General features: G+C 35.9%; 2 protein-coding genes across 6 annotated transcripts in view; one reads left to right on the top strand and one right to left on the bottom strand.

Moving 5' to 3' along the window:
- The window catches only part of HSF2 (heat shock transcription factor 2), a 45,682-nt gene extending 25,441 nt beyond the window's left edge, over positions 1 to 20,241 (top strand). The window contains exons 11-14 of one of the 5 annotated variants that reach the window (XR_003521769.1): positions 3,240 to 3,293; positions 6,279 to 6,363; positions 9,274 to 9,391; positions 19,208 to 20,241. Coding sequence is in view for 2 of the 5 variants with exons in the window: in XM_027604148.1 (XP_027459949.1) it covers positions 3,240 to 3,293; positions 6,279 to 6,363; positions 6,799 to 7,091 (432 nt within the window). In the remaining 3 variants the exon portion in view is untranslated. Of the gene's footprint in view, positions 1 to 3,239; positions 3,294 to 6,278; positions 6,364 to 6,798; positions 9,238 to 9,273; positions 9,392 to 15,955; positions 15,973 to 19,207 lie in introns of those variants that run through there. The other 4 variants (XR_003521768.1, XR_003521770.1, XM_027604148.1 and 1 more) reach the window with 4 other exon arrangements.
- SERINC1 (serine incorporator 1) overlaps positions 12,671 to 26,543 on the bottom strand; it is a 42,913-nt gene continuing 29,040 nt past the window's right edge. The window contains exons 4-10 of the mRNA XM_027604151.2: positions 20,655 to 20,734; positions 20,281 to 20,418; positions 18,376 to 18,545; positions 18,175 to 18,265; positions 16,407 to 16,551; positions 16,065 to 16,295; positions 12,671 to 14,244 (exon numbers count right to left, since the gene is read on the bottom strand). Coding sequence (XP_027459952.1) covers positions 14,109 to 14,244; positions 16,065 to 16,295; positions 16,407 to 16,551; positions 18,175 to 18,265; positions 18,376 to 18,545; positions 20,281 to 20,418; positions 20,655 to 20,734 — 991 coding nt within the window. The 3' untranslated portion in view covers positions 12,671 to 14,108. The remainder of the gene's footprint in view (positions 14,245 to 16,064; positions 16,296 to 16,406; positions 16,552 to 18,174; positions 18,266 to 18,375; positions 18,546 to 20,280; positions 20,419 to 20,654; positions 20,735 to 26,543) is intronic.

The following is a 26,543-nucleotide window of genomic DNA, read 5'->3' as shown; positions in this document are numbered from 1 at the left end:
AATAAAATTCCGTAATTCTGACCCTCTACAAATCCTTGCTGTCTTTAATTAGATTATTTTAATTTAACCTTGGAACATTTATACTTGTCTGTCCTCAAGACCTGGTCTAGCTAGCCCACTCTTCCCTCTTCACAGAGGATAATCACCATGCTCTGGTTCTCTCATAAGCTGTGGAATCTCCTCTTTTTTCTTAGAGGAAGTGCTTAGTTTCTCTTTTAAGCTTATTTGTACACCTGCCCTCTGCCTCTCTGTTTTTCTGTCTCTGTCCTTGATCTTTCCCATCTCGCTTCAGTGAATACAGATCTCCATCTTAAACATTTTGATGTGTTGCTCTGATCATTTACCATTTTGCTTCTCTAATTCTTTTACTATAAAACTTTAGAAATGAGTGGCTTTGTTACTTTTTTACTCTATATTTCTTTTGAAACCCTGCATTGTCTTGCTTATTTATTGTAAGCCTGTGCTGCCTTGGTTTATCCATAGTGAGTAGGCTACAGTTTTTTTAAAAATCAGGCCGTTGGGCTAGTAGGTTTGTTTTGAATCAGACAGATTTGGGTTTCATTTGGCTCATGTCACTTAAGCTATTTAACCTTGGGAAAGTTCACCTCTCTTGCCTAGTTTCCCTATTTGTTAAATGTGGCTAATACCTAACATGAAGGGCTCTTGTGGGGATTATAAATAATTAGTGCTATTATTTTTAATACTGGTTATTTTTGACAGTGGAACTTCTGTTGATTTTAGAGGCACTGAACTTCTTTTTTTCCTGTCTTCCTAACTATTCTCTGTTTACTCTAAGAGCTTTTCTTCTTCCTGTTTTCTATCTGTGAGTATTCCCCAAGGTACCCATTCTTTTATCTTTTTATTTGTTCTATGTCTCTTCTTTTTCTGTCCTTCCTCTGTGAAGGGATTTTGGCTTATAGGATTGTTCTCAAATTTATATCTCCAGCTCTTAATGGTTTTTTAAAGTAAACTTTGCTTGAATTCTAATTCCATGCCTTTGGGATCATCAGTTAAGATCTTGCCTTAGATTATTTGTGTTTAACCCCAAACTTTTCTTTGTTCTCTAAATGAGCTACACTTCTCAGCTTTCTTATTTTCTGTAGTGGTATCAGACTTCCAGGAGGATAATCACTGAGTCATTTGGTTTCCTTATCTTTATCTCATTGTTCATCACGTCCTGTGTCTTTTCAAAAAATAGCACTCACAGATCATCCCTACTTTCTGTTGCCTCCCTCATCTAAGACCTTCATTATTTCATCCTTGAATTATGCTGATTGTAAAAATCACCCATAGGTTGCCTTGTTTTCTGAGGTGGCAAAGATGGTAAGGACATGAATAGGTATGCTGAGTTCATGGGTTCTCTGCAGAGTTCAGTTCTGAGTGACTGTGTAGAGTCAGCAGAAGAGGCCTGGCTTTAGGATTCAACCAACTGTGTCAGCTCCTCATGTATGGTCTACTTTTTTCTGCTTCACACTATGCATCTACTGGGAATACGTGAAGGTATCCCTGATTTATTATTATTTTTTAAAGATTTATTTATTTGACAGAGACACAGTGAGAAGAGGGAACACAAGCAGGGGGAGTGGGAGAGGGAGAAGCAGGCTTCCCGCTGAGCAGGGAGCAGGGCTCAGTCCCAGATCATGACCTGAGCCAAAGGCAGACGCTTAATGACTGAGCCACCCAGGTGCCCCATTATCCCTGATTTAGTGGGTGACGTTGGATGGGGCAAAGAAGGAGTGAGTCAGCTTATACTCTACAGATGCCACTTTCAGTAGGGACAAAATCTGGTCAGGTCTCAGAGGCAGTGACAAGCTGAACTTGGCAGAGATTAGATTGGCGGTCATGTAAACTATCTACTCTAAAGGATCTGAGTCTCTTCCTTTTCATGGATTAGTAGGTAGTATGAAAGGGAGGAAATTAAAAGAAAAGAGCTGGAGATATTTTTAGGGCTATCATGAAAGTGGAACTTTTTTTTTTTGAAAATGGAACTTTAAGGAGAGGAATCAATGTCTAGAGACTGTGGAGGAGTTATCTATCTGCGTTTCGTTCTATCCTGTTAACCATTTGGTGTTCATTCTCCTAAAATGCTTTCATCACTGTATTTCCTTGCTCAGGCCTTTTCCAAGGCTCTTACTGCTGACAGAATGTGGCCTTATGCTCTGACCGGCCTTGGCTTTACTTCTTGAACTTTACACATATAACTTACTATTCAACTCAGAACTTTTATGTTATTTGGACTGATCATCTTGTCTACTGCTAGAACTTACCTCCCCCTCCCCCCAACCATTCCTTCTCTATTATTGCTAATGTTATAATTTATTCTTCCCTCCATTCTCCTCTCCAAGTCCTAACCATTCTTCAGTGACTAATATGTGTTGGATAGCTTCATCAAGACGTTTTGTTTCATCTTTGTGTGTGTGTGTGCGTGTGTGCATGCACCCACGCACACACACGATTTTCTCCTTTTTCTTCTTAGTACTTTTGATCCCCACCATCCATTAGTATTATAATAATGGATTGTATCTGATATGTTGCTATTTGATGTTGTTCTTTTCTTTTAGATTGTAAGCTCCTAGAGAGCAGGAATAGTGTCTTCATCTTGTATTCTTCATGATGTCAGTTATTTCTTAGATGCTCAATAAATCCTTGTGGAATGAATGAAGCTTATGACTTAAAAGTTATGTCTGTAAACTGGCTTGACTGAGGCATGCAGTAAGCAGTAGTCTTAGCATTTACATCTTCTGTTGCTAGATGAGGTGAAAACCAGCAAGGAGGTATGCCATTTGGTCAGAGGGCTCTGTTTGAGGTGTAATTTAGGAGCCACCGTCATAGAGCAGATTCTGTAAATTTCTCACATAATCAGCACTGAAGGCTTACTGTCAGGGCAAGGAACTCGGTCCTGGGTGCCACTTAAAGCCAAAGGCATTTAGAGAGAAAATAATAAGGAAATGAAGGAGAGGAGAAGTTGGGTAAACCACTCTTTGTCTTAAGTGATTTGCCCCACTGTTTTATAGAGAAATTCTTACAACAGCTGATGCATGGGCTAGCTTGCCCCGCTTTTGTATGTTTTTCTTTCTGCTTTCCTGCTTTTCTCTTTCAAACTGTTTGACTGTATGAAAACTTCCTAGTGCAGGAGCTACATCTCTTCACCCAACATGGCTGTATAAAAATTTTGAACACACAGTTAATTCTTTTTTAATATTTTTTAAACTTATCATCTTTCTTGTTTGGTCTTTCAGCTTTTCACTAGTTCTGTGCAGATGAATCCCACAGATTACATCAATAATACAAAAGTAAGTTTTAATTCATGTTGCTCAGGACCCATAGCTGTAAGAATCTAAAAAAAAATCCTAGTAAGTAGAGAGCAGTATCACTCCCAGTTACAAAAAGCATTTTGTATTCTTACCTTATATGTGTGATCAAGATAGTAAAACTCTAGATGAAAAAATAGCTTTTGATTATGGGGTGAGTTATTGCCCAGTTCTGCAGGCACGTGTTTGATTAACTGTCAGTACAAAATGAGCCCTCAAAGTGCTGGGAGATCAGCTGACTTAAACTTGGCATGTTCAGGTGTATCACTGAAATAAATTATTAAAATATTATTTCTTCATGTTTTATGTGCTTCAGTTTACATTCTTATTCCTTCTATAAACAGCATTTTTTATTGAAAATTCACTGGTACCCATATTCTTAAATAAGTTCCTTCATTTTATTAGCATACAATAGAAGCTCAGGGATTTGAACTAATTTGTACTAATTGTAGGTAAGGCAAGTTGAAACGATGAAGTATGGATTTTGGACATTTTTTTTTTTTTTTAAAGTAATGGTTTTGTTATTTTCCTAATTCCAGTTGGGATTAGCAAATGTTGACAGGAAATTAGAACTGGTTTTTAATGAGTAATAAGGACAGTTTGACATTGTTAAGAGCAAGTGATTAGAATCATTCTGTTACTTTGTATATAGCTTATACAATAGGTGTTTTTATAATAGATGTATACTCTGTTTATCTTGCATTTATACCAGACTTCAGTCCCACTTTTTATTGAATACAAAGGTGTAAATCAAGTCCTCTGAAATTTGTACAAATTCTAGATTAGTGAACTTAAAATTTTATTTTGGTTTTTGTTCTTTGTCGTCTAAAAATGAACACTTAGATGTATGTGATTAGAGTGAGGGGGTAGAATTTTTCTAATGTCACATGTGAGGATAGCCTGACCAGATTTTCTACATATTCAAAGTTATAGCCTGGGTAACTTAGAGTTGAAAGAATTTGTGAGTTTTTGAATTAAAAAGTTGATTATACATTGAATATTTGGATTTTTTTTTTTAAGTAAATAGCACCTGAAATTTTTTTTTTTTTAAGATTTTATTTATTTATTTGACAGAGTCACAGTGAGAGAGGGAACACAAGCAGGGGGATTGGGAGAGGGAGAAGCAGGTCTCCTGCAGAGCAGGGAGCCCGATGCGGGGCTCGATCCCAGGACCCTGGGATCATGACCTGAGCCGAAGGCAGACGCTTAATGACTGAGCTACCCAGGTGCCCCGAATATTTGGATAATTTTTATCAGGGGTTAGCATGCCTTTTATAAAAAGACCAGTTGGTAAACACTTTTGAGTTTTGCAGGCCATATGTTCTCTGTCACAGCTACTTAATACTGTAATTGTAGTGCAACGGCAGCCGTAGACAGTACGTAAAAGAACGAGTGTGGCTGTGCTTCAGTAAAACTTTATTTACAAAAACAGGCAGCATGCTGAATTCGGCATGTGGACCACAGTTTGCCTGGATTTATATTGTAAGTTTCTATGGATCACCTCAACACACTGGGTTTCAGTAAATACGGTATTATTAAATGTTAGGTCTTAAGGTGAATGAACCCATATCATGCATTCATTTAGTGAATGTGCTACACTGTTTGTTTATTGCTACACATTGAATCATTCTTTATTCTTGGATTATCCTGTTTATTCCAAAACCAATTGCTTAATTCCTTAAGTTCTCAGGAATAGTTAAACAGCAAATTGCATATTGTTCTGTAGTGCTATAGAAAGAAAATGACTTTTCATTATAGTTCTGAAATCTAGATTGTTTTCAAATAATTGGCACATCAGCTGTCATTCCCTTGCTCATGACAAGTATTGTATTAACCTAGATTACAACACTTTTTTTCTAACAAATCAGGATACTTGTACTCTTCAGTAGAGCCATCTAAGTGGTCACTACTAATGAATAAGAATTTGTACAGGAGATGAATCCCCTTTGTCATCCTCGTTCTCATATGTTTTAGAACAACAGTGGCACCCTTGAAAACTACCTATTTTAAAAAGTAAAAAATAATGATGGTATTATTGCATTAATGTTTATTGCGATTGCTAAATCAGAAATGTTTTTATGTACATTTTTGGAAAGGTTTAGTTTATTATACCTTGGGGCCATTATTGCTGAATCTGGAAACTTGCACTGCTTCATTTTATGATGAATATCAGGGGAATCATAGGAATTAGTATGTTTTTTACACCGTATATACTTAACGAGCATGCAGGTGTCTGGGACTTACAGCTATTTAGGGAAAATTTTGAACCTCAGCACCTCAGTTTGAACATCGTTGAAAAGAGCACTGAAGAACTAAACAGCACTAAAGGTTTAATCCCCTTTATAATCAGATGTGAGGAGAGAAGACTGGTTGAAAGAAGCAATTTAAATGACAGAAAAGAACTTGCAGGAGTCTCAAAAAGGAAATGAAGAAACTTCACCTCAACTTTGAGGCTTCCAAATACAGAAATAGTACTTTTAAGGATATCACCATGTCATCCTGAGCTACTCTAAATATGTTCACTTATGCTAAGTATTCTGTTTGTGAGTGAAGAGAGATGAGTAATACATACTTTTAATCAAAACTGTTTGAGTTTAATTGATTAAAGAATTATCTCTTAGTTTGAAACCAGCCATCTCTGATTCATTCCCATCTTTTACCTGTGACAAATTCTGTCTGTTCTTTTTGAAATGCCCCTTCTTTTCGTATTTAACTGTCATTCCTAGTTTAGGTTCTTTGTTTCAGCCACTGATGATAGCAGTAGTTTTCTTAACCGGTCTCTTAACCAGTCTTACCTATTCAAATCTCTTTCTCTCTCTAATTCATCTTTCCTGGTGCTCCCCTTTCCCCTTTATTTCAGATAATATACCAATATTCACATACTGTACCAGTTTTTTTTATTTTTGCTGTTTTAGGAATATATAAAATGTGAAACAAGTATTTTTTATATTATTTTTTTTCTTTTAGTCTGAGAATAAAGGATTAGAAACTACCAAGAACAATGTAGTTCAGCCAGTTTCAGAAGAGGGAAGAAAATCTAAACCCAAAACAGGTAGGTATAAATGTAGTATTAGTTTTTACAGATTTTTAAAATTAAGAGTACTACATAGAAACTAATGTGAGCCAAGGAAAGTCTTTGCCATATTTAACAATTGACCACAGAATGTACTGTTCTCAGTTCTATGCATAATGTATCAAGGTTTCAGCTTATAGCAAAAATTAAATTGGTGAGGTACTAGTTCTTTAAGTCTTTTTTTTTTTTAATTTAACTTTAGGAGAACTGAAAGAACTCTCTTAATTATTGAATAAAAGACTTAACTCTTCTGACTAGTACATTTTAAAATTTGCTGACACAAAGTATATTTCTTGTTTGGGTGTATAAGGGTAGTGATTGCATATATGCACAGCTGTTTCCATTTTTTCCACCTTCAGCTTGAACTCTGTATAAGCTGGTGATAAAAGAGCATTTTTCTAATCTTTATTATAGATAAGCAGCTTATCCAGTACACTGCCTTTCCACTTCTTGCATTCCTCGATGGGAACCCTGCTTCTACTGTTGAACAGGGGAGTACAGCATCATCAGAAGTTATGTCCTCTGTAGATAAACCCATAGAAGTTGATGAGCTTCTGGATAGCAGCCTAGATCCAGAGCCAACCCAGAGTAAGCTTGTTCGCCTGGAGCCATTGACTGAAGCCGAAGCTAGTGAAGCCACACTGTTTTATTTATGTGAACTTGCTCCTGCACCTCTGGATAGTGATATGCCCCTTTTAGATAGCTAAATCCCCAGGAAGTGGACTCTACATGTATATATTCATCAAAATGATGAACTATTTATTTTAAAGTATCATTTGGTACTTTTTTTTGTAAATTGCTTTGTTTTGTTTAATCAGATACTGTGGAATCAAAAGCACCTTTTGCTTTTCTCACTTACACACTCTTGCAAAGCTTTCAGATGTTACTCAGCTACGTAGGTACACAAAATTTAATGCACATTGTTGGCATTATCTTTAAGTTGGATTCAAATGGCCATTTTTCTCCACTTGTAGTAACTTGGATTTCTTTTTTACATATATGCCCATTAACCCCAGTTAAACTTTTGTTTGTTTTACTTGTTTGATGCTGTCTGTTTGCATTGAGTGTAAGTCACTAGAACTAATGGTAGAACTCTTAAACCTTTGTCTGTTCCAGTTACTTTTATCAAATATTTTTCACTTGGCTTATTTTTAAAACTGGGAACATAAAGTGCCTGTATCTTGTAAAACTTCCATTTGTCTCTTGTTCAGAGAAGATCATTCATGTTCAAAGGAAAGGCAAAGTATACCTGAGTGCTTGCTGTCAGATAGGGCTCCAGCTCCATACACATAAAAAGAAGGGGGATGGGATGGCGTCAACCCCATCCATCTCATTGGACTAGTTTTAAGTAAAAGTTTTCTGATTTGTTTGTGTTTTTTTTTTTGAACCATACTATTTAGTAAAATAAATATAATGAATGTTGCGTACTAGTGTCTGTTATGTGTCTTCTTTAGAGGTGACACCCACATGTAAAAATTTTTCCTTTTTATAGGAAGTAGATAGACTTTAATTGTAAACTGTCTGTTGTCCATTATTGAGTCACACCAAGATCTTTGTGCCTCATCTCGAGATAGACTGTGTATTACAAGAAGGAAGGAACATAAGGTCTCTAAACTTAATGTGTTTTAAGTTCTTCTGTGTTAAAAAATTATACTGGCTTGCTTTCTATATTTCTAATAAAGAACTAAGAGAAGTATGCCTCTCATTGTCCCAAATGAGATAAGAACATTATCACTGGATGCCACCCAAAGACCTGTAATTTTTGCCCCTAGAGAAGATGAAACAGTAACACTTTCTCCCTTTGGAATAGTTGTTCAGTAGGCTTATAGAGGCTTAATGCAAGGCAGGCACCTCTTTTATCAAGTTGAATGCTACCTTCAGGCAGAAGGCTGGAAGCAGAGCAGTTTATATCTGAATATTTTATAGGGCCATTTAATGAGTAATTACAAATTTGGCCTTCCTCTTGGCAATATTCTGTCTCTCTATATCCTGGAATTTCTCTTACTATGATGTAAATATTCAAAGTAAAGCCTAGCAGAGAGAGAGGAAACCCTTCCTTCGCAGATCTTAAAACATTTGGCTCTGACAGTGGCATCTTGGTGAACTAATTCAAGTCCCCAGAAGTTAGTTTCTACATAAGCTATAGAGGTCACTTTCCTAGAGGTTGTTAAAGTGAGAACAAGAATTTAGAGCCTGAGAGAGAGAACTTTAGAGACTTTTCTTATTCCCTTCTCTTCTTCAGTGTGGAATATGATTAAGTTTCTTCTCCTGGGGGACATTTTGGAACTTTAGAAGTCTTCTAAAAATCTTGAAAAACTTAATACCTTCTAGTACTTTTTTAAGTTGAAATTAAAATTTTTCATCTTTAGTTGGAAGGAATTTAGGGTATTGTTAATAAATACTACCACTTAAAAATAAAATTGTTACTGTTTAAACGTAGTTATATGCTTTTTAAAATGTATCTAAAGGAATCTAAATACCATATTGATTTGATATCCATCATCATCCATTCCACTTCTCCCAAGAATTTTATCCTACATTTGTTACGTGTGAAAGTTATACATCGAAGATACTGTCACACTTCTCTGCAACTAAATTTGAAATTGTTTCCTATAACCTTAAGATTCTAAGCATTAAAGAAGTTTGTGTCCAATTACACACAGTTCATCAAGACAGTATAATTATCCAAACCATTTTCTCTATCATGCAGTTAGATTACTACTACTTCGTAAACAGGGTAGCTGTGTAACTGAGTTCTGATAAATAGCAATAATCGCGCCTCGGATAAACCTCTGATAGATAAATCGGAAGTGATGTACAGAACTTCCGGGTCTGGTCTGTGAAAACCTCCCCTCTGCAATCCTCCTTGCTCTTTTACCCCTCCACTAGCCTGATGCAGAGTATATGGCTTCTGAGTATACATTCAAGAAGGAAGAAATTTGGCTTCCTGAATCACTGCTTAGAAGAGAGCCACCCATCAATCTTGGACACCCATTGTAGACTTCAGGTGAGTGGAGAACAAACTATGTTCTGCCTTTGGATTTTTTTTTTTTTTTTGGTTGATCTTAGTGTTCGCTAATACTCAAATTTTAGCAAACATTAAACAGTAAAATTTTATCAGAAATAACATTTTTAGTGAACAGGTCTTGATGGGGTGGGGAAGAGTACTTCTCCAATTTTTTTGTAACTGTAAGAGCATCAGTTTCATTCCTTTTTGTTTTCCTAAGTATTCAACTCTTAAAAACTTTATAATACCAAAAAGTCTATGATGGAAGGAATTTTGTTATAGCACCATCACTCAGTCCTTTGAACTTCAGAATTATATACTAGAACTATTTTATTTTTTAATGACTTACCAGCTGGTGACTTAATTAGATCATCTTTTGATTCGTTGAAAGTGAAAAAATAGAAACTACCTGAATTGCAACAGGATTTTTTTTCTCCCTAGTGTCATTCTTTCTCACCGGTATTTAAAATTTTGTCTTTATTTGGTGTTCGAGATTTTATCGGAAGTGCCTTGGTAAGATTCAGAATGTGTAAGAGGTACATCTTCGTTAAAGGTGGAAAGTAATTGTTGAGAGGGATGATGCCTTGATGTCCTTAAGGCATCTTTTCAGGCAGATCCAAGTTCAGGAAGGAGTAATAAGGCAATTGAAGATCTGGAAACTGATTTCTCTAAAAACTCTTGTTTACCAGAGGAAGTCTCTGTACTGTTTGGAAAACAAGTACCACAGTATAAAGACCATTGATTTTGAGTGCTCCCCCATCTTCATCCCCTTTATAACTTTCTTTCACTTGGGGGGGGGGCGGTTATAAGTATTGCCACACATATGACAGAGCTGTATGTTCCTTTAGGGTGTGTCACCTTGTTTTTCATAGGGATGGTATGTATGCTCAAGTGATAAAAGGCTTAAATGTGAAAACAGTCTGCAGACTGGGAAGATGACAAAATGATACTCATTGTGATGTACATACATAGAATGTTACGTTTAAGAATTAGAGCCTAGGGCGCCTGGGTGGCTCAGTCGATTAAGCGACTGCCTTCAGCTCAGGTCATGATTCTGGAGTTCCAGGAGTCCCGTGTCGAGCTCCCTGCTCAGCAGGGAGTCTGCTTCTCCCTCTGACCCTCCCCCATCTCATGCTCTCTTTCTCTCAAATAAATAAATATCTTTAAAATAAAAAAAATTAGAGCCTAAATATTCATTTCAAGCACATATGAAATATCTTTTGAGAATTGGTTATATATTAGGCCATAAAACAAATGAACAAATTTCATGGAATTGGTATCAAACTACTATACAAATAAACCAGACCTTTACAGTTTTGAGGAGTACTGGCATGGTATTTTGTAGAGTGACCTTCATTTGGGTTTCCTGTTTTTCCCATGATTAGACAGGAATTACTGGGTTTGGGGTAAGAGAGACCACAGGGGTGAAGTGCCATTTTCACCATTTATTAAAGTATCCTACTGGTTTTTTCTCTGGAGAACCCTAATAAGGAACAAAAATTTCTCTTTATCATCTTACATCTTAGAACACAGAAAATCATCTGCCCAGTAAATGGGGATGCTTTCAGAGTGTTACAGAGCTGTACTAAAAAGTGTGTTGAGCTGGCCAAGTAGTGACAAGTTTAATATAAAGGAACTACAACACAAGAAAAAACATGTTAGATCTTGATAAATTGAAGCTCATCAAAATTAAGCACTTTTGCTCTGCAAAAGACCCTGTCTGTTCAGATGGAAAGACAGACTAGGAGAAAATATTTGCAAACCATTTATATGATAAAAGGTGTGTATTTAGAATATACGAACTCAAAACTCAACAAATTACAATAAAAAACCATCCAGTTACGAAATTGCCAAAAGGCATGAATAGACATTGGACCTATGGATGGCAAAAAAGCAAATGAAGAGATATCCAACATCATTAGCCATTTAGGAAAGGTAAATCAAAACCACAATGAGGGGCGTCTGCCTTTGGCTCAGGTCACGATCCCGGAGTCCTGGGATCAAGCCCTGCGTCGGGCTCCTTCCTCAGAGGGGAGCCCTCTCCCTCTGCCTGCTGCTGTGCCTACTTATGTTCTTTGTCAAATAAAATCTTTAAAAAAAAAAAAACCACAATGAGGGGCACCTGGGTGGCTCAGTTGTTAAGCAAGCGTCTGCCTTTGGCTCAGGTCATGATCCCAGGGTCCTGGGACTGAACCCCTCATCGGGCTCCCCCGCTCAGTGAGAAGCCTGCTTCTCCCTCTCCCACTCCCCTGCTTGTATTCCTGCTCTATCTCTGTCAAATAAATAAATCTTAAAAAAAATAAAACCAGAATGAGGTAACACAATATTCCTATCAGAATTGCTAAAATTAGTGACCCCAAATGCTGGCAGGGATGCAAAGAAACTGGTTCATACATCGATAGTGTGAACACTCTGGAAGATGGCAGTTTCTTGCAGAACTAATCATTTAACCCACCCACAAGGATTCTTCTCCTAATCCCTGGTTCCAAAGAACCACTGATTATTTTCATCATTGAAAGTGTATTATAATAAATGAAGTGACACTCTATGTGACCTTTTGGGATTGGCTTTTTAATACACTTGCATACTTCCTTGGAGATCCAGTCAACTTGTTTTGTGTACCAAAAGTTCATTCCTTTTATTGTTTAGTAGTCCATGGTATAGGTGTACCACTGTGTGTTTAAACATTGACGAGTTGAAGGACTTTGGGATGTTTCCAGTTTGGGGTATTGCGAATAAAGCAATGGATGATGTTCTTGTATAGATTGTGTGAACATTAAGATTTTTCTGAGAAAATGCCCATAGCCATTGTCTTGCCTGTAATATTGGAGAAATCATACCATTTTAAATTATTGAATAAAGTACACTAACCCTTGGTAACTCATATGGAATAGAGTACTTCATTACTATTTTTTGTTGTGTTAAGGGACTTTTTTATGTCATCTTGTGTCAGAAAGCATCCATTTGCAACTTAGGAAAATGCCTACAGGAGACATATAGAATATTTATCAAATGAATTAAAAATATTCTCCAAACTAAACTGGCCCGTCTACTAAAGGTTCTTTAGGAGAACATCACTTTAATTACCTGGGATCCAATTTCAGGGGTTACTTACAGAGGACCAAAAGGGTAGAACTGCCACCTTTAAAACAATTCAGGTGTTCAGCACACAAACGGACAGTTAACCCTGTTTCAGGTTCTTTTATACACAGAAAAAAGTAGGTCTGAGTATTACAGCCACCTAAATTTGAGTTGCTAAAGAATTAATACACCACACACTTTCTCTGAATTCATTTATTTAGAGATAGAACACAGCCATTCAAAATGATGGAACACAGTATCAACACACAGAATAAAGTTGGGGAATTAAGTTGAATTGTTATCTCTCATTTACATTAATAAATACCTTAAAAGAAGCAAATGTAGATTTTTAAGATTAAGACACTAATAACATGTACAAGTAAGTTTCTAAGTTAACTGTCATACTGCTTGATTTTCAGGTTGAACGATTGTAATTATAATAAACTATATATTTCAATCAGATGGCAGCAAATACAAAAGCATTTTAAACATCTTCTGAACTGTATAGTGTACTATAAGCAGTTTATATCTATAGCATTCCATCATTCTCCTGGCCTCAGTTTATGGGTAGAAGGCAAGCTGGACACCAGCAAATCACATAACAAATTATCCACCACAAACGAGGTGTATAATCTATTATGCATGTATTTTGAATAGCAGTTATTTTTGAATGCCAAAAGAATGCCAGCTGTTTTGGGGGAAACTTGGGATTTCCCAGGTTGGTCACTGATTAGCTACAGTTTTCTTCATTTTTAAAATGAAGGATTGGACTAGATTTTACCTAAGTATCTCCTGAGGCTTAGTATATTAGTTTTGTCCTGTCAAAAGTTTACTACCTTTGATTTTCAAAATGAACTTTCAAAGTGCCCCTTCTAACCCACGATTATCTTTTTCAAAAGCTTTGTCTAAATCCTTCAGAGTTCCTAACATCTCCATTGAACCTATACTTTTGCAAGTGTTTATAAAGACTAAAACAAAGTTGGTATGTTGTTATGAAAGGCCATCCCTACCCAGGGAAGATTACAACCCTAACTGGGTATTCAAATTAGTAACCCACCGCCACCAATCTTTCTAGGAAGCCTCTGTCTCTTAATCTCCATACTAATTTACACTGTTGTCCATCAAACACTCCCTACCTGTATAAATTCCTTATCTTCACATCAAGGGAAAAACCTGAAAAGATTTTTCAGACAACTTGTTTATACAATTTTACAACAGCCACGTTCTTTGCAGTCTCTTGTAGGGCAAGGCATCAAATATTTCAAAAGGCAGCCATACATTTCCTTTTATACCTTCTAAAACAGCTTAGGGACTAGCACAATTTAAAAATCAAATTGTCAGTTTTGTTTTTACTCTTAATTTCACAGGCACAGAGCTAAAGATAAACCTAACAATGTCCACTTTTCCTAACTCACCACCAGACTCCTAAATCTCTCCCTTTGTAATTCATTCTAACACTTATCAATGTGCATGGCAAGAATACAATGAATAAAATGGCAAGCGATAAAATCTAATTCATGCCAGAACACTGGAGAAGTTACATGGGAAGCACACACATACACAACTTTACAAAAGTTGGGAATACTGTTAATCTCAAGCAATGATCAAAGTGGGACTTTCATGCCAGAAGTCCCATTCAATCAAAATCACGATTTGTAAGAACAAGTGGTGCCACTAGTGTCCAAACATACAACACAATGCCAATCCAACTAGAAGAAATTTTCACCCATACTGCTGTCCACTGACTTTTCATCTCACGAGAAGGCTCGTACCTAAAATTTAAGAAAAAAATGAAAGGGAAAGGCTTGGATTATCAGCTATCATGCTACTTATTTCGCTTTACTTCAAAGGTGTTCTTTGTATACGGTTTGTGATAACAGATACACAATTGCTGAGCTAATCTGTTGCCCTGCTTGCCATACTACTTCAAGAGCTAATGTGAAGGTAAAAACCAAGAATTTCCTTTAAAAGGACATTGGCCTCTGAAGTAGCCCTTTTACTAATACTCAGAGGCTCTTTATGTACAGTCCTCACTTTCTGAAAGTCTGTTAGGCCACTCTGCTTTTACAAAATACCTATATGAGTAAGGTAAATGGCTTTTTTCTTAAAAGCAAAATTTCTCTGGGTTTCTTTCAGTTAACAAAAACAGGTACTAATATAAGTCTTTCATAAAAATGGAATAGCATAATACAAACTGTAACAAAGTGGGGGGGGGGACCTGTATTTTTGCCTTAGTAGTCAGAGACAGCAGAGAAATGGAGTGTGATGCCTGGATAAGTAAGATGCTGTTAAAAAAAGACTTATCAATCCTAGGGACACCTGGGTTGCTCAGTTGGTTAAGCGTCTGCCTTCGGCTCAGGTCATGATCCCAGAGTCCTGGGATCGAGTTCTGCATCGGGCTCCTTCCTCAGTGGGGAGCCTGCTTCTCCCTCCAGGGGAAAAGGGACTGAAAAGACTTCTCAATCCTATCTTGTATAGAAAGTATAATCTGTTCAAAGTGTGTATATATGGAAACCACTCTCCCACCTTCAGCCTTTTCAGATTTAAGAGATTCAGAATACATCCCAAATTTACCTTTTTGTGCAAATGAAACATACAAAAAATATTTTCATCTAAAGTTTTGGGTTTTTTTTTTTATGTTTTATTTTTAAGTAATCTTTATACCCACCATGGGGCTCAAACTCACAACCCTGAGATCAAGAGTCACATGCTCCTCTGAGCCAGCCAGGTGCCCCGATCTGAAGTCTTAATGTTTAATATTATCTGACAGCCAAAGCTGTGAATTACTGAACACTACATGGATTCTTATCACTTAATATGCTGCAGTGTAGGAATTTTTAAAAATACTTATTTTTCAATAGTAAATGCCAGTAAAGTGTGCTCTTAAAATGAAGAATCTTTTTTCTACATCTTTTTCTGATATTCAAAGTCCTCTTACAAGTTGTGAAGGGTATTCTGCTTATAAATTATTAAAAACAGAACTTTCCAAACCATATGGTTCAACTTGAATCTTAAATTAAATCTCTCAGTAACCTAACCATTTCGACAAAATTAGAAATTTCTTGAAAACAAAATAACTATCTTCCTATTACTAGAAAGATTTATAAATTGTAAAGTGATAAAAAAAGCATAAATTACAGCTACAGAGAGTTCTAAGGATCCAATTTTTTAGAGTAGCCATATTCTTTATATTAATCTACATTAATGTATGTCTTAATTCTGAAAACTTAAGTGCTTTTAACAGTAGTTTGAACAAAATAGAGAAAAAGATTTATCTTATGCCATGTCAAGGATTGGTTAGAGTGTCAAAAAAATAAAGCATTGTGTTGAATCAACTATTAACATGGAATTTCTGTAAAAAATGTGTTAATTTCATGAAGCTTCTGATTTTAATCTCTTCAAGATTTGGAAGTATTTCAATATTAATGCCAAAGCAAGGAAGGAAAGATTGCATTTCTCATACTGATCTCATTATTCATTTAGATGTAAATTTTGAAATACACTGGAGGATAAAAAGTACTTCATACCATATGCTTTGCAATGCAATCATGAAAAACATCAAAATTTCCACACGCACATGAAATATAATTACCTGTACCAGTTGGTAAGGGTCATCATGATATAGAGTGAAGCCAAGAAAAGCATGAAGTGAAAGAAGGAATAACTGTAAGTAACACCATCCCTTTCATTATCTACAGCTCGGTGAGCATCATCTCCATCCTCCAGTGATCCATCACTTCTGGCTCCACCATCTTCTATTAATGTTGATTCATCACTTGTTAGAGTCAATTTATTAACCTGACTGTTGTTCGAAGTACGGATGCTGCATAAAAGACAGTTAAGGAAGAAAGAAGGAAAAAGGGTATTTTAAAAAAATGATTTTTAAATGAATGGCTAGATTTCTTGTTAAAAAAAAACCCACAATTTTTCTTACCTTGAATAAAACACACACAATAAAAAGAGGATCAGTCCTATAATTCCTTGAGCATGCCACCACTGGACAGATTGCCCCTCCTTTGGAACAGTGCTTGTTGTATTGTACCCAATTATGCTTAGTAGACTTGGGTTGCAGTTTGTTTCTGTAATGTAAATTAAGGTCAAATTAAAATGTCAGAACTCGTATAAAAAATAATTTATTTTGGGGGGCCTAGTTTTTGTTTTTTTTTTTTAAATCTTTATTCCCTTGCATATTCAAAAAATTTTCCTGGAAAAAGGTACAAATATAAGAAAAAATACTTTGAAATAACTTGTATTTATTGATGAGACCTTTTAAATATTATACTGCTAATTTTATAGAAGTGCCCAGAAAAATCAAGTAATTTCATTTTAAACCTCGAGAACTGAGATATTAAGCTTTCTATTGATCAAAAAATAGGTGAAATTTAGATGAGGTCTCCTAAGTATAATAAAACTCTAGTACACTTAGGAATAAAATTCAGGTGTTCTAAACGAAAATCTCAGTGGCTTTTCCTAATATACGTTGTAAGAGAACCGTGACTATGAAATTTATAAACTTGCCAAAGTATGTTGCTATGTAAGCAAGGTAGCTTACACATAAAATTACCAGTTACTAGAATTTTAACAAATGCTTTGTGGAAATGTCCAAATAACTCATAATGACCTAATCTGTACTGTTTCTTAACTTTCGTAAGAAAAAGTAAGGTTTGTATTCACTGGAGTATCCAAATGTTTTTCTCTCCCACAAAGCCAGATATATCAACTACCATCTTATTAATGAAACGATCCTTAATTAGGGGAAAAAATAAACAAGAAAAAAAATGATTCTTATCTTAGAGCAATTCAGGTAAGAGTAAGCTCTAAAGTAAATTAATAAAATTTTTTTTCTAACCACTTAGCACCTGAACAAAAATAATCTTTAATACTAAAAACAGCCTTCCTCCAACTATTGATAAAGTACCTACTGAGTTTATAAACTTGAAATATAAAGTTTATAAACTTGAAATCAGATTCAGATAATTTTCTTTTTAAGTAAAAGGGAACATTTTCTTCATTTGCAAAATCAGTAACTAATTTCTCGCTAATTTGTTTCACCCCACTGGCTTCTAATCTCATGGAATACAATGTAACTGGCCTATAGATTCATCAGAGAGCCCAATTACATTCATTTGCAAGGTACTCACAGACAAAAATATCTTAATTAGTAAAAAAAAAACTGCTTAACAATGAATCAAGGTGCATATTAACAGCTTTTCTTTATATACTATCATAAATATGACTGTACAAATTAGGTATATTTGTTATAATTTTCACATTAACTTCTTATAATTTATTAGTGAAAGAAACAAAGTGAAAAAATACATAGTACATCAAACACGAAAATGGTATTATTTCCATACTGTTTATTTCTCTAGAGGCTTATTTTTTTTTTTAAAGATTTACTTATTTTAGAAAGAAAGAAAGCAAGAGCAAGAGAGCGTTGGGTGGGGGGTGGGGGGGAGGATCCGAGGGAGAGAAAGGATCTTAAGCAGACTCTCTGCTGAGTGACCCAGGGATGATCTCAGGATCCATGAGATCAATGACCTGAGCCATAATCAAGAGTCAGATGCTTAACCCACTAAACCACCCAGGCACCCCTAGAGGCTTATTTTTTAAATAGCTTAATTTCTCAAAATGACCATCTTTGAAAAAAAAAAAAAAACTTGTAGAATTCATTAAAAAGAACCTAAGCAAACAAAACATACCCGGTTCATTGGTCATAGCAGACCATGTCAAATACATTGTGTAGACTGTGATTACTGAAGACTGTAACAAACCAGATCTTGGTTGTGATTCCTACAAAGAAAAATTAAGCAAGACAAATAAATATTCTGACATCATTCAAGATTTAGGGAAAACTTAGAAAAATGGAAGTTTCATAAAAACTAATGATATAAAGATCATACTTGGATTTTTGGCAGTATAGACATTACAGAAGCACCAAGGCAGAGGAGCATGTTGACGCTGATGAATGCTTTATTTTCTGAACAACTGGCTGGATGAGTATAATAAACAAAGAACAGGACGATAGCAACTAAAGACAGCAGATAATTCAGAGCTGTAGCTGATAACAGTGCTGTGAAAGAAATATAATTGGACAATTAGAATTTATCACGAATATCAGGAATTAGGCATAGGGCTCATTTTAAAAACAATCATTTTATTCAAAATGTATTTGAAGCAACTACCATTGTCAGCATTATGCAGGCTATAAAAGCAAAGAAGAATATTTCTGAACCTTATCACAGTGACTTTATAGTCTTCACACATAGCTCACTATAGTATTTTCAAGGACAATAAGGTGACATATTAAATATTTTATTAATAGTAATAGCTCCATTACAAACACATTCACATACATTAGCCATAATTTTCAAAATACAGAAAAATAAAAGGAAAATTACTTAATGCTAAGCCCACAAAACAATGCTTTTCTCTATTAACTAATTATCTTTATTTTTTATTTAGAAATATATTTTTTAAGTAGTCTCCATGCCTAGTGTGGAGCCCAACACAGGACTTGAACTCACAACGAGATCAAGACCTGAGATGAGATCAAGAGTCCCAACGCATAGCTGAATAAGCCACCCAGGCACCCCTTAACTAATTATCTTTTAAAAATATTTTATTATGTAACAGTAAATCATTATTATTTAATAAGACAACCCAAGTTTCTTCTATGTAAATTAAAACACATACAATGTTTTGTTTTTGTGTTAATATGTGCTCCATATACAGGTGTTTATGCAGATGTGCCTGACGGGATCCACCCAACATGTATTTATTAAATGCCTACAAAGTTCTAAGCACTGCTGATACAGCAGGGAACAAAACAGAAACTTGCATTAGATTTGCATTAAAGAATGAGGTGTTCTATAAAAGTGAATTTCCCAAATGACTAAAGCTTATTTCTTTGAATACTAAACTCTATTTTAACCACCGAGATTCAAATACCACAAACTAGTTCTGAGAGAAATACCAGGCTAACAGATACAATGGATATAGCTTTCAATCTGATTTAAAATATTTAGCTGAAACTCAGATCATCTCACATAAAAATTCAGATTTATGGCTTCTTTTGAAATAAATCAAGAAAAAATTTAAGCAACACTGAGCCCACATTTCCATAAGGCAACTACTATATGAAACTGAGCAGCAGCTATGCACACCTTAAATAGGGTCTTCATCACAGTTCTGTTTGCACAAGGATTGACTATGCACTTAACCCAAGTCTCTTCCCTCCTTTTCATCATTTGGGGCAAGCCAATGAATTCTGATCCCTGTTCTGCTGTAAAACCACTGGACTCAAGCTCATCATTACAAACAAAACAGTCACACTACTACAAGAATCCCCTTATGTGTTACTGACACAAAAAGGCATCTTTCTACTTATATAAAATGAAATGTTCTAGAGCTGCTTTTCGTATTTTTTCTGCATGCTGATGTTTATGAATGATGCCACTGTTTATTTCTAGCAGTCCTAGTCCCTTTAATATTTTTAACCTGCTCTAGAATAGGAAATTAGGCTGTAAAAAGTACATACTGTCAGCAGTAGCCTTTGCAACATCTATTTTAGCCATTCAAGGTATTTTGGATTATTTCCTGGCTCTTGGGTATGTTCTGATTCCCTAAAAGCTATCTCAACAAGTTGTTGACACAATGTGATTAAGATGCCACTCACAAACTTTTGAAGTAAACACTGCTTCACAAAAACTTACATCATAAAAATCTTGATTTCCCTAGAATCTACATATATGCTCTCACCTTCAGAGTTCATCTACCTTGAAGATGCTCTGTAAGACAAAGCTTACCTGCATACCAACATCTTGAGTTCCCTTCTTCCATTTTTTCAACCCATGATTCATTCCATGAATGGGCAAAATCAATAAGTAAGACTAGCTGTATGAGGATGAAGCAAAAGGCACCTGCCATGCCTACATAAAACCACACTGAAAGAAAAAAAAAACATATACAAATGAGTGGCTGGTTCACTTTTTATTATTTCATCTTCATACAATACACGAAAGGGAAAATAATATTTTACACAAATGCCTTGATTTTGCCAACTGGGGTAAAAAAAACAAAAACAAAAAAACAAAGCAAGTAGTGTTACAGTCCCAGGTAACAGTTATGTCAGTTTCTTTATAAAACATCAACATCACACAATTAAGAAAAGATTTATTACCAGTTGTAAAAGTTCCTTCTGGAATGAAGAAAGCCCCAATAATAATAGCAATCGCTGCAGCAAATTTAAAGAACCAAAATCTAAAAGAAATAGAAATACAATTTACTAATAAATATTCACTCAACAAAGTTTCATATATGAAATCATTTAAGAGCATCTGAAGAAACAGTTTATGTGACTGTTTAGGACAGTTTTAGGAAAGACAGATTTATAACTAATTCACTAGAAGAAAATGAGAATATCAGTTCTCTATTCACAGGTTGATTTTAAATAATGAATGGGTATAATGCTAAGTGAAATAAGAGAAACACAAATAACCATATGATTTCACTCATATGTGGAATTTAAGGAAGAAAACAAATGAACAAAGAAAAAAAGACAAACAAACAAACAAAAAACCCCAGACTTTAAATACAGAGAACCAACTAGTGGATGCCAGAGGGGAGGTGGGTGAAATAGATAAAGGGTATTAATAGTACACTTATCTTGATGAATGCTGAGAAATATAAAGAATTGTTGTATCATTATATTGTACACCTGAAACTAATGTTAACACACTGTATGATAATTTTACATGAATAAGAAGAAATTAAAAATAAGAATGGGATAATATGTGAAAATATAAGGTGCACTGTACAAATGAATAGTTTTACAAACACATGATAAATACTCCATCCAAAACTCTGATGATAAAAAACCCAGCTTTCAGGACATCAGCATCTTGATGGCGAAAGTCCCTATTTTTTGGTTCTCCTGTTTTTAACAACTAATTAGGCTTCCATCCATTAACAGAAGTGCCTCTGTGGAAGATGTGAGATCCAGAAACATTTGCCAAGAGACCCAGGAAAAGTCTTCAGCACCTGTGTGCTTGGTAATAGGCAGACAGACTTTGGCATGGGCTGCAGAACCAATAAACTTCCCTAACCCCTCCCAGCTTTTGCCAGTTGGGGAAAACCTAGAGTGCCGATGGGGGCAAATATCCATGAATGAGAGACACTTTATAAAAGTCTAGCCCTCCTGAGGTAAGATTCCAGCATGGCGTGTGTGTGTGTCGGGGGGTGGGGTGGGGAGATGAGTTTCAGTGCAGCAGAGAGAAGAGGAACTCTGTCAGCACCGCCCCTACACCATGGCAATACAGTATGGACACAATCTGGCAGCAACCTCTCCCATGGGGGAAAATGAGAGCTGGGAGTGACAGCTACCCCAACTCTGTGGGACAATTCTGGAGAAACCCATTTCTCTCCAGAAGCACCCAGATTACTGAGGCAGGACCTAAGGGGAGATAGGAGATGGGGAAAGCAGCAGATAAGAATGTCAAAAACCATTAAAGGAACAGTTTCTGCCAACTACATTCAGGACTTAAGCAGGAAGTATGTTCACAAGTCTCTGGGAGATCCTCAGCCAAGGATATCTCCACTGGCTATGTGGGACCCCAAACACCTGGAGTACTAAACCCACACCTCCCACTGGGCCACCAGTTCTTTGTGCTCCCAAGTGTGGCAGAAAGAGCCAATTCAGTAATGACAGTGCTCTGAGAAAAACACACCATGATCTGTAGATAAGGGAGAAAGCACAAACTTGAGTTGTACTGCCGCCACCTGGAAACAAAAAGATTTCCAGTAGCCAGCAAGGTGAGTTTTAAGAACCAGAGAAGTCATAAAAGCCTAAGATTTCTTCCACAAAAGGGAGCAAGAAGTGTGTGCCAAGTGTATAAATACAAGGTCAAAGAGAACCCCAGATACATATAACAGGATCAAGAAGAGTATACCCCATATGAGGGCAACCAGTAGAGACCTGAGATAGCTGCTACCTCAAGCCACAATACAAAACGACAGGGAACATGAAAACAAGAAAACATTCCAACACCAAAAGATGATAATCCAACAACTGAGCTCAAAGGCATGGAATCCTGCAATCTAGCGAATAAAGAATCAAAACAGTTGCTTTAAGGAAACTCAATGAGCTACCAGAAAACACAAAAAGACAAAATGAGGGAAAAAAAAAATACATGAACAAAACAAGAAATTTAGCAAAGCCAGAAACCATAAAAAATGAACCAACATCTGGAGCCGAAGAATTTGATGGAAGAAATGAAAAATGCAAACGAGCACTTGGCAGCAGGGTAGATCAAATGTAGGACAGAATCAGCAACCTAGAGAACACAAATTTTGAAATAACTCGATAGTAGTGAACAGAGGAAAAAAGAATGAAAAAGAGTGAAGAAAGCCCATTTGATCTATGGTATCTGAACATTAGAATAATTAGCGTTCCAGAGGAGAGGAGAGAAAGAAGGGGGCAAAGTTTATTTAAAGAAATAACGGAGAATTTCCCAAGCTTGGGAAGTATACACCCGTGTTCACAACTCTAAACAGATTATGCTATTATCTCCATGCAAAAGACCTTCTCTAAAACACAAACTGTCAAAGATGGAAGAAAAAGAGAGAATCCTAAAAGCAGCCAGAGAAAAAGAGGATCTTAATCTACAAATGATCTCCCACTAAGCTATCAGTGGATTTCTCAGCAGAAATTCTTCAGGGCAGGAGAGGGGACTGACACATTCCAAGTTGTGAAAGAAAAAAACTGCCAGCCAAGAATACTCTATCTACCAGAGTCATCCTTCAGATATGAAAGAGAAATAAAGACTTTCCCAGATAAAAGCTGAGTTCACCACTAATAGACCTACCTTGCAAAAAATGGTCAAAGTTCAAGCTTAAATGAAAAGATGCTAATCAGTGACATGAAAACATATGAAAGTATTTAACAGACTGGTAAAAATAAATATACAGTAAGATCTAGGAAACGAATTCTATAATAGGATGACATGTTAATATTTAACTATAAAGGTTAGTAAGAAGTATTAAAAAACTATACTAGGTTAACACATAATATAAAAAGTGGTAAATTATGACATCAAAAGTACAAAAGGGAAGAAGTAAATGGATAAGAGCTTTTATATACAATTGGAGTTAAGTTGCTATCGGCTTAAATGGACTGTTTTATCTAAAAGATGTTTTATGTAAGCCTCACAGTAACCACAAAGTAAAAACCTACACAGTAGATTCACAAAAGATAAAGGGAAACAAAAGAACCAGAGAACACCAATTTACAAAAGCAGGCAGAAATGGTGGAAAAAGAAACAATGGAAATACAGAACAACCAGAAAGCAATGAATAAGAATATTACTAATAAGGCCTTACGTATCAATAATTACCCTAAATGTGTATATACTAAATTTACCAATCAAAAGGCATGGTGTGGCTAGATGGATAAAAAACTAAGACCCAACTATATGCTGCATACAAGACTCACTTCAGATTTAAGGACACTCACAGGCTCAAAGTGAAGGGATAGTAAAGGATATTCCATGCAATTGGAAAGCAAAAGAAAGTGGGGTTAGCATACCTATATCAAACAAAAGAAAAATTCAAGACGAAAAAGGTAACAATGGGATGCCTGGGTGGCTCAGTCGGTTAAGCGGCTACCTTTGGCTCCTGAGATCAAGCCCCGCATTGGGCTCCCTGCTCAGTGGGAAGCCTGCTTCTCCCTCCGCCTGATCTGCCTGCTCGTGGTCTGACAAATAAATAAAATCTTAAAAGAAAAAAAAAGGTAACAAGAGACAAGGCTGTTATATAAAGATAAAGGGGCCAACTCAATTCTCCACAAAGATACAACAATCGTAAATACATAAATCGTAAATATAACCCAACATCGGAACACTTATGTATATTAAGCAAATACTAACAGATGTTAAACAGTAGACTTCAATACCCCACACTTTCAGCAATGGATAAATCCTCCAGACAGAAAATCAACTAGGAAATGCTGGAATTGAACCATATGTTAGGCCAAATGGACCTAACACATTTACAGAACATTCCATCTAACAGCAACAGAATATACATTCTTCTTAAGTGCACTCTCCAGGATGAACATATCATACGATAGGACCCAAAAAAGTCTTTTCAAATTTAAGACTGAAATCATACCAAGTATTTTTTCCAACTACAACAGAGTGAAACTAGAATCAACAAAAGGAAACCTGGAAAATTTCCAAGCATGTGCCAACTAAACAACCCACTCCTGCAAAACCAAGAGATCAAAGAAATCAAAAGAGAAATTATCTCTAAACAAATTAAAATACAAACACAACGTAATAAATAAAATATACAGGACGCTGCAAAAGCAGTTCTTAGAGGAAGTATATAGTGATAAATGCATATATTAAGAAAACAGAAAGATCTCTAATAACCTTAACTGTATACCTCAAAGACCAGAAAAAAGAGGGCCAAAATTAGCAGAAGCAGGGAAGTAACAAATATCAGAGTGGAAAGAAACATGATTCAGAACAGAAAAAACATAGATCAACGAAACTAAGAGCTGGTATTTCAAAAAGATAAAACTGACAAACCTTTGGCTAGACTAAGAAAAAAAAGAATACTCAAAATCAGAAACAAAAGAGAAGACATTACAACTGATACTATGAAAATATATACATTCATTAGAAACTGCTTGAAGGATTATATGTCAACAAATTGGATAACCGGAAGATAAGGATAAATTCTTAAAAACATACAACCTATCAAGACTAAATCAAGAAGAAACAGAAAATCCAATTAAAAGATGGGCAGAGGAACTTAGATATTTTTCCAAAGCAGACATACGAATGGCCAACAGGTATATGAAAAAGTGCTCAATATCGGGGTGCCTGGGTGGTTCAGTCGTTAAGCGTCTGCCTTCGGCTCAGGTCATGATCCCAGGGGCTCCCAATCGAGCCCCGCATCGGGCTCCCTCCTTGGTGGGAAGCCTGTTTCTCTGACTCTCCCACTCCCCCTGCTTGTGTTCCAGCTCTCCCTCTTTCTGTCAAATAAATAAATAAAATCTTTAAAAAAAAAAAAAAGAAAAAGTGCTCAATATCACTAATCATCTGGGAAATGTAAATCAAAGCCATTATGGGGTATCATCTCACACCTGTTAAAATGAAATGGCTATCATTAATAAGAAGTAAAAAGGGTTGACAAGAATGTGTGAAAAGGAAACCCTTGTGCACTGTTGGTGGGAATGGAAACTAGTTCAGCCACTATGAAAAACAGTATAAAGGTTCCTCAAAAAATTAAAAATAGAAACTATCATATGATCTAGCAGTTCCACTTCTAGTTTTATATCCAAAGGAAATGGAAACAGGATACCAGAAAGATGCCTGCTCTCCCATGTTTACTGCAGCATTATTCACAATACGCAAGATACGAAAACAACCTGTGTGTGTGTCAATGAATGAAGAAACTGTGGTATAGATACACAATGGAATGTTATACAGCCATGAGAAAGAAGCAAACCCTGCCATTTGCAAGGACATATATGAACTGCAAAGGCATTGCGCTGAGATAAGCCGAAGAAAAACAAATACCGTATGGTATCACTCATATGTGGAATCTAAAAAAGCCAAGCTTGTAAAAATTGAGAATAAAATGGTTACCAGAGTATGGGGTACGTGGGGGGAGCAGAACTGGGAGATGTCATTAAGCGGAACAAACTTGCAACCAGTAAGTAAGTCCTGGAGATCTAATGCACAGCGGAGTGATTATAAGCAGCAAAACTGTTACTACAGACTTCAAAGTTGCCAACTATTCTCATCACAAAAAAGAAATAATAACTATGTGACATGACTGAGGTGTTGGCTAACCCTACAATGGCAATCACAGTGCAATATACAAATGTATGAAATTAACACTTTGTATATGCTAAATCTACAATCTTTTGTTAATTTTATCTCAATTAAAAAGAAAACACATGTAACGAAGATGGTTCCAAGAGTGCTACATGCATGCTACTTTGACTAGTGTTATCACAGGGAATAGTTATCACAGCCATTCTGTGATGCATTTTGAGAAG

Source organism: Zalophus californianus, chromosome 7 (assembly GCF_009762305.2).
Source record: "Zalophus californianus isolate mZalCal1 chromosome 7, mZalCal1.pri.v2, whole genome shotgun sequence".
Lineage (NCBI taxonomy): Eukaryota > Metazoa > Chordata > Mammalia > Carnivora > Otariidae > Zalophus > Zalophus californianus.
Note: the sequence above shows the minus strand (reverse complement) of the source record. Positions and strands in the feature narration are given on the sequence as shown.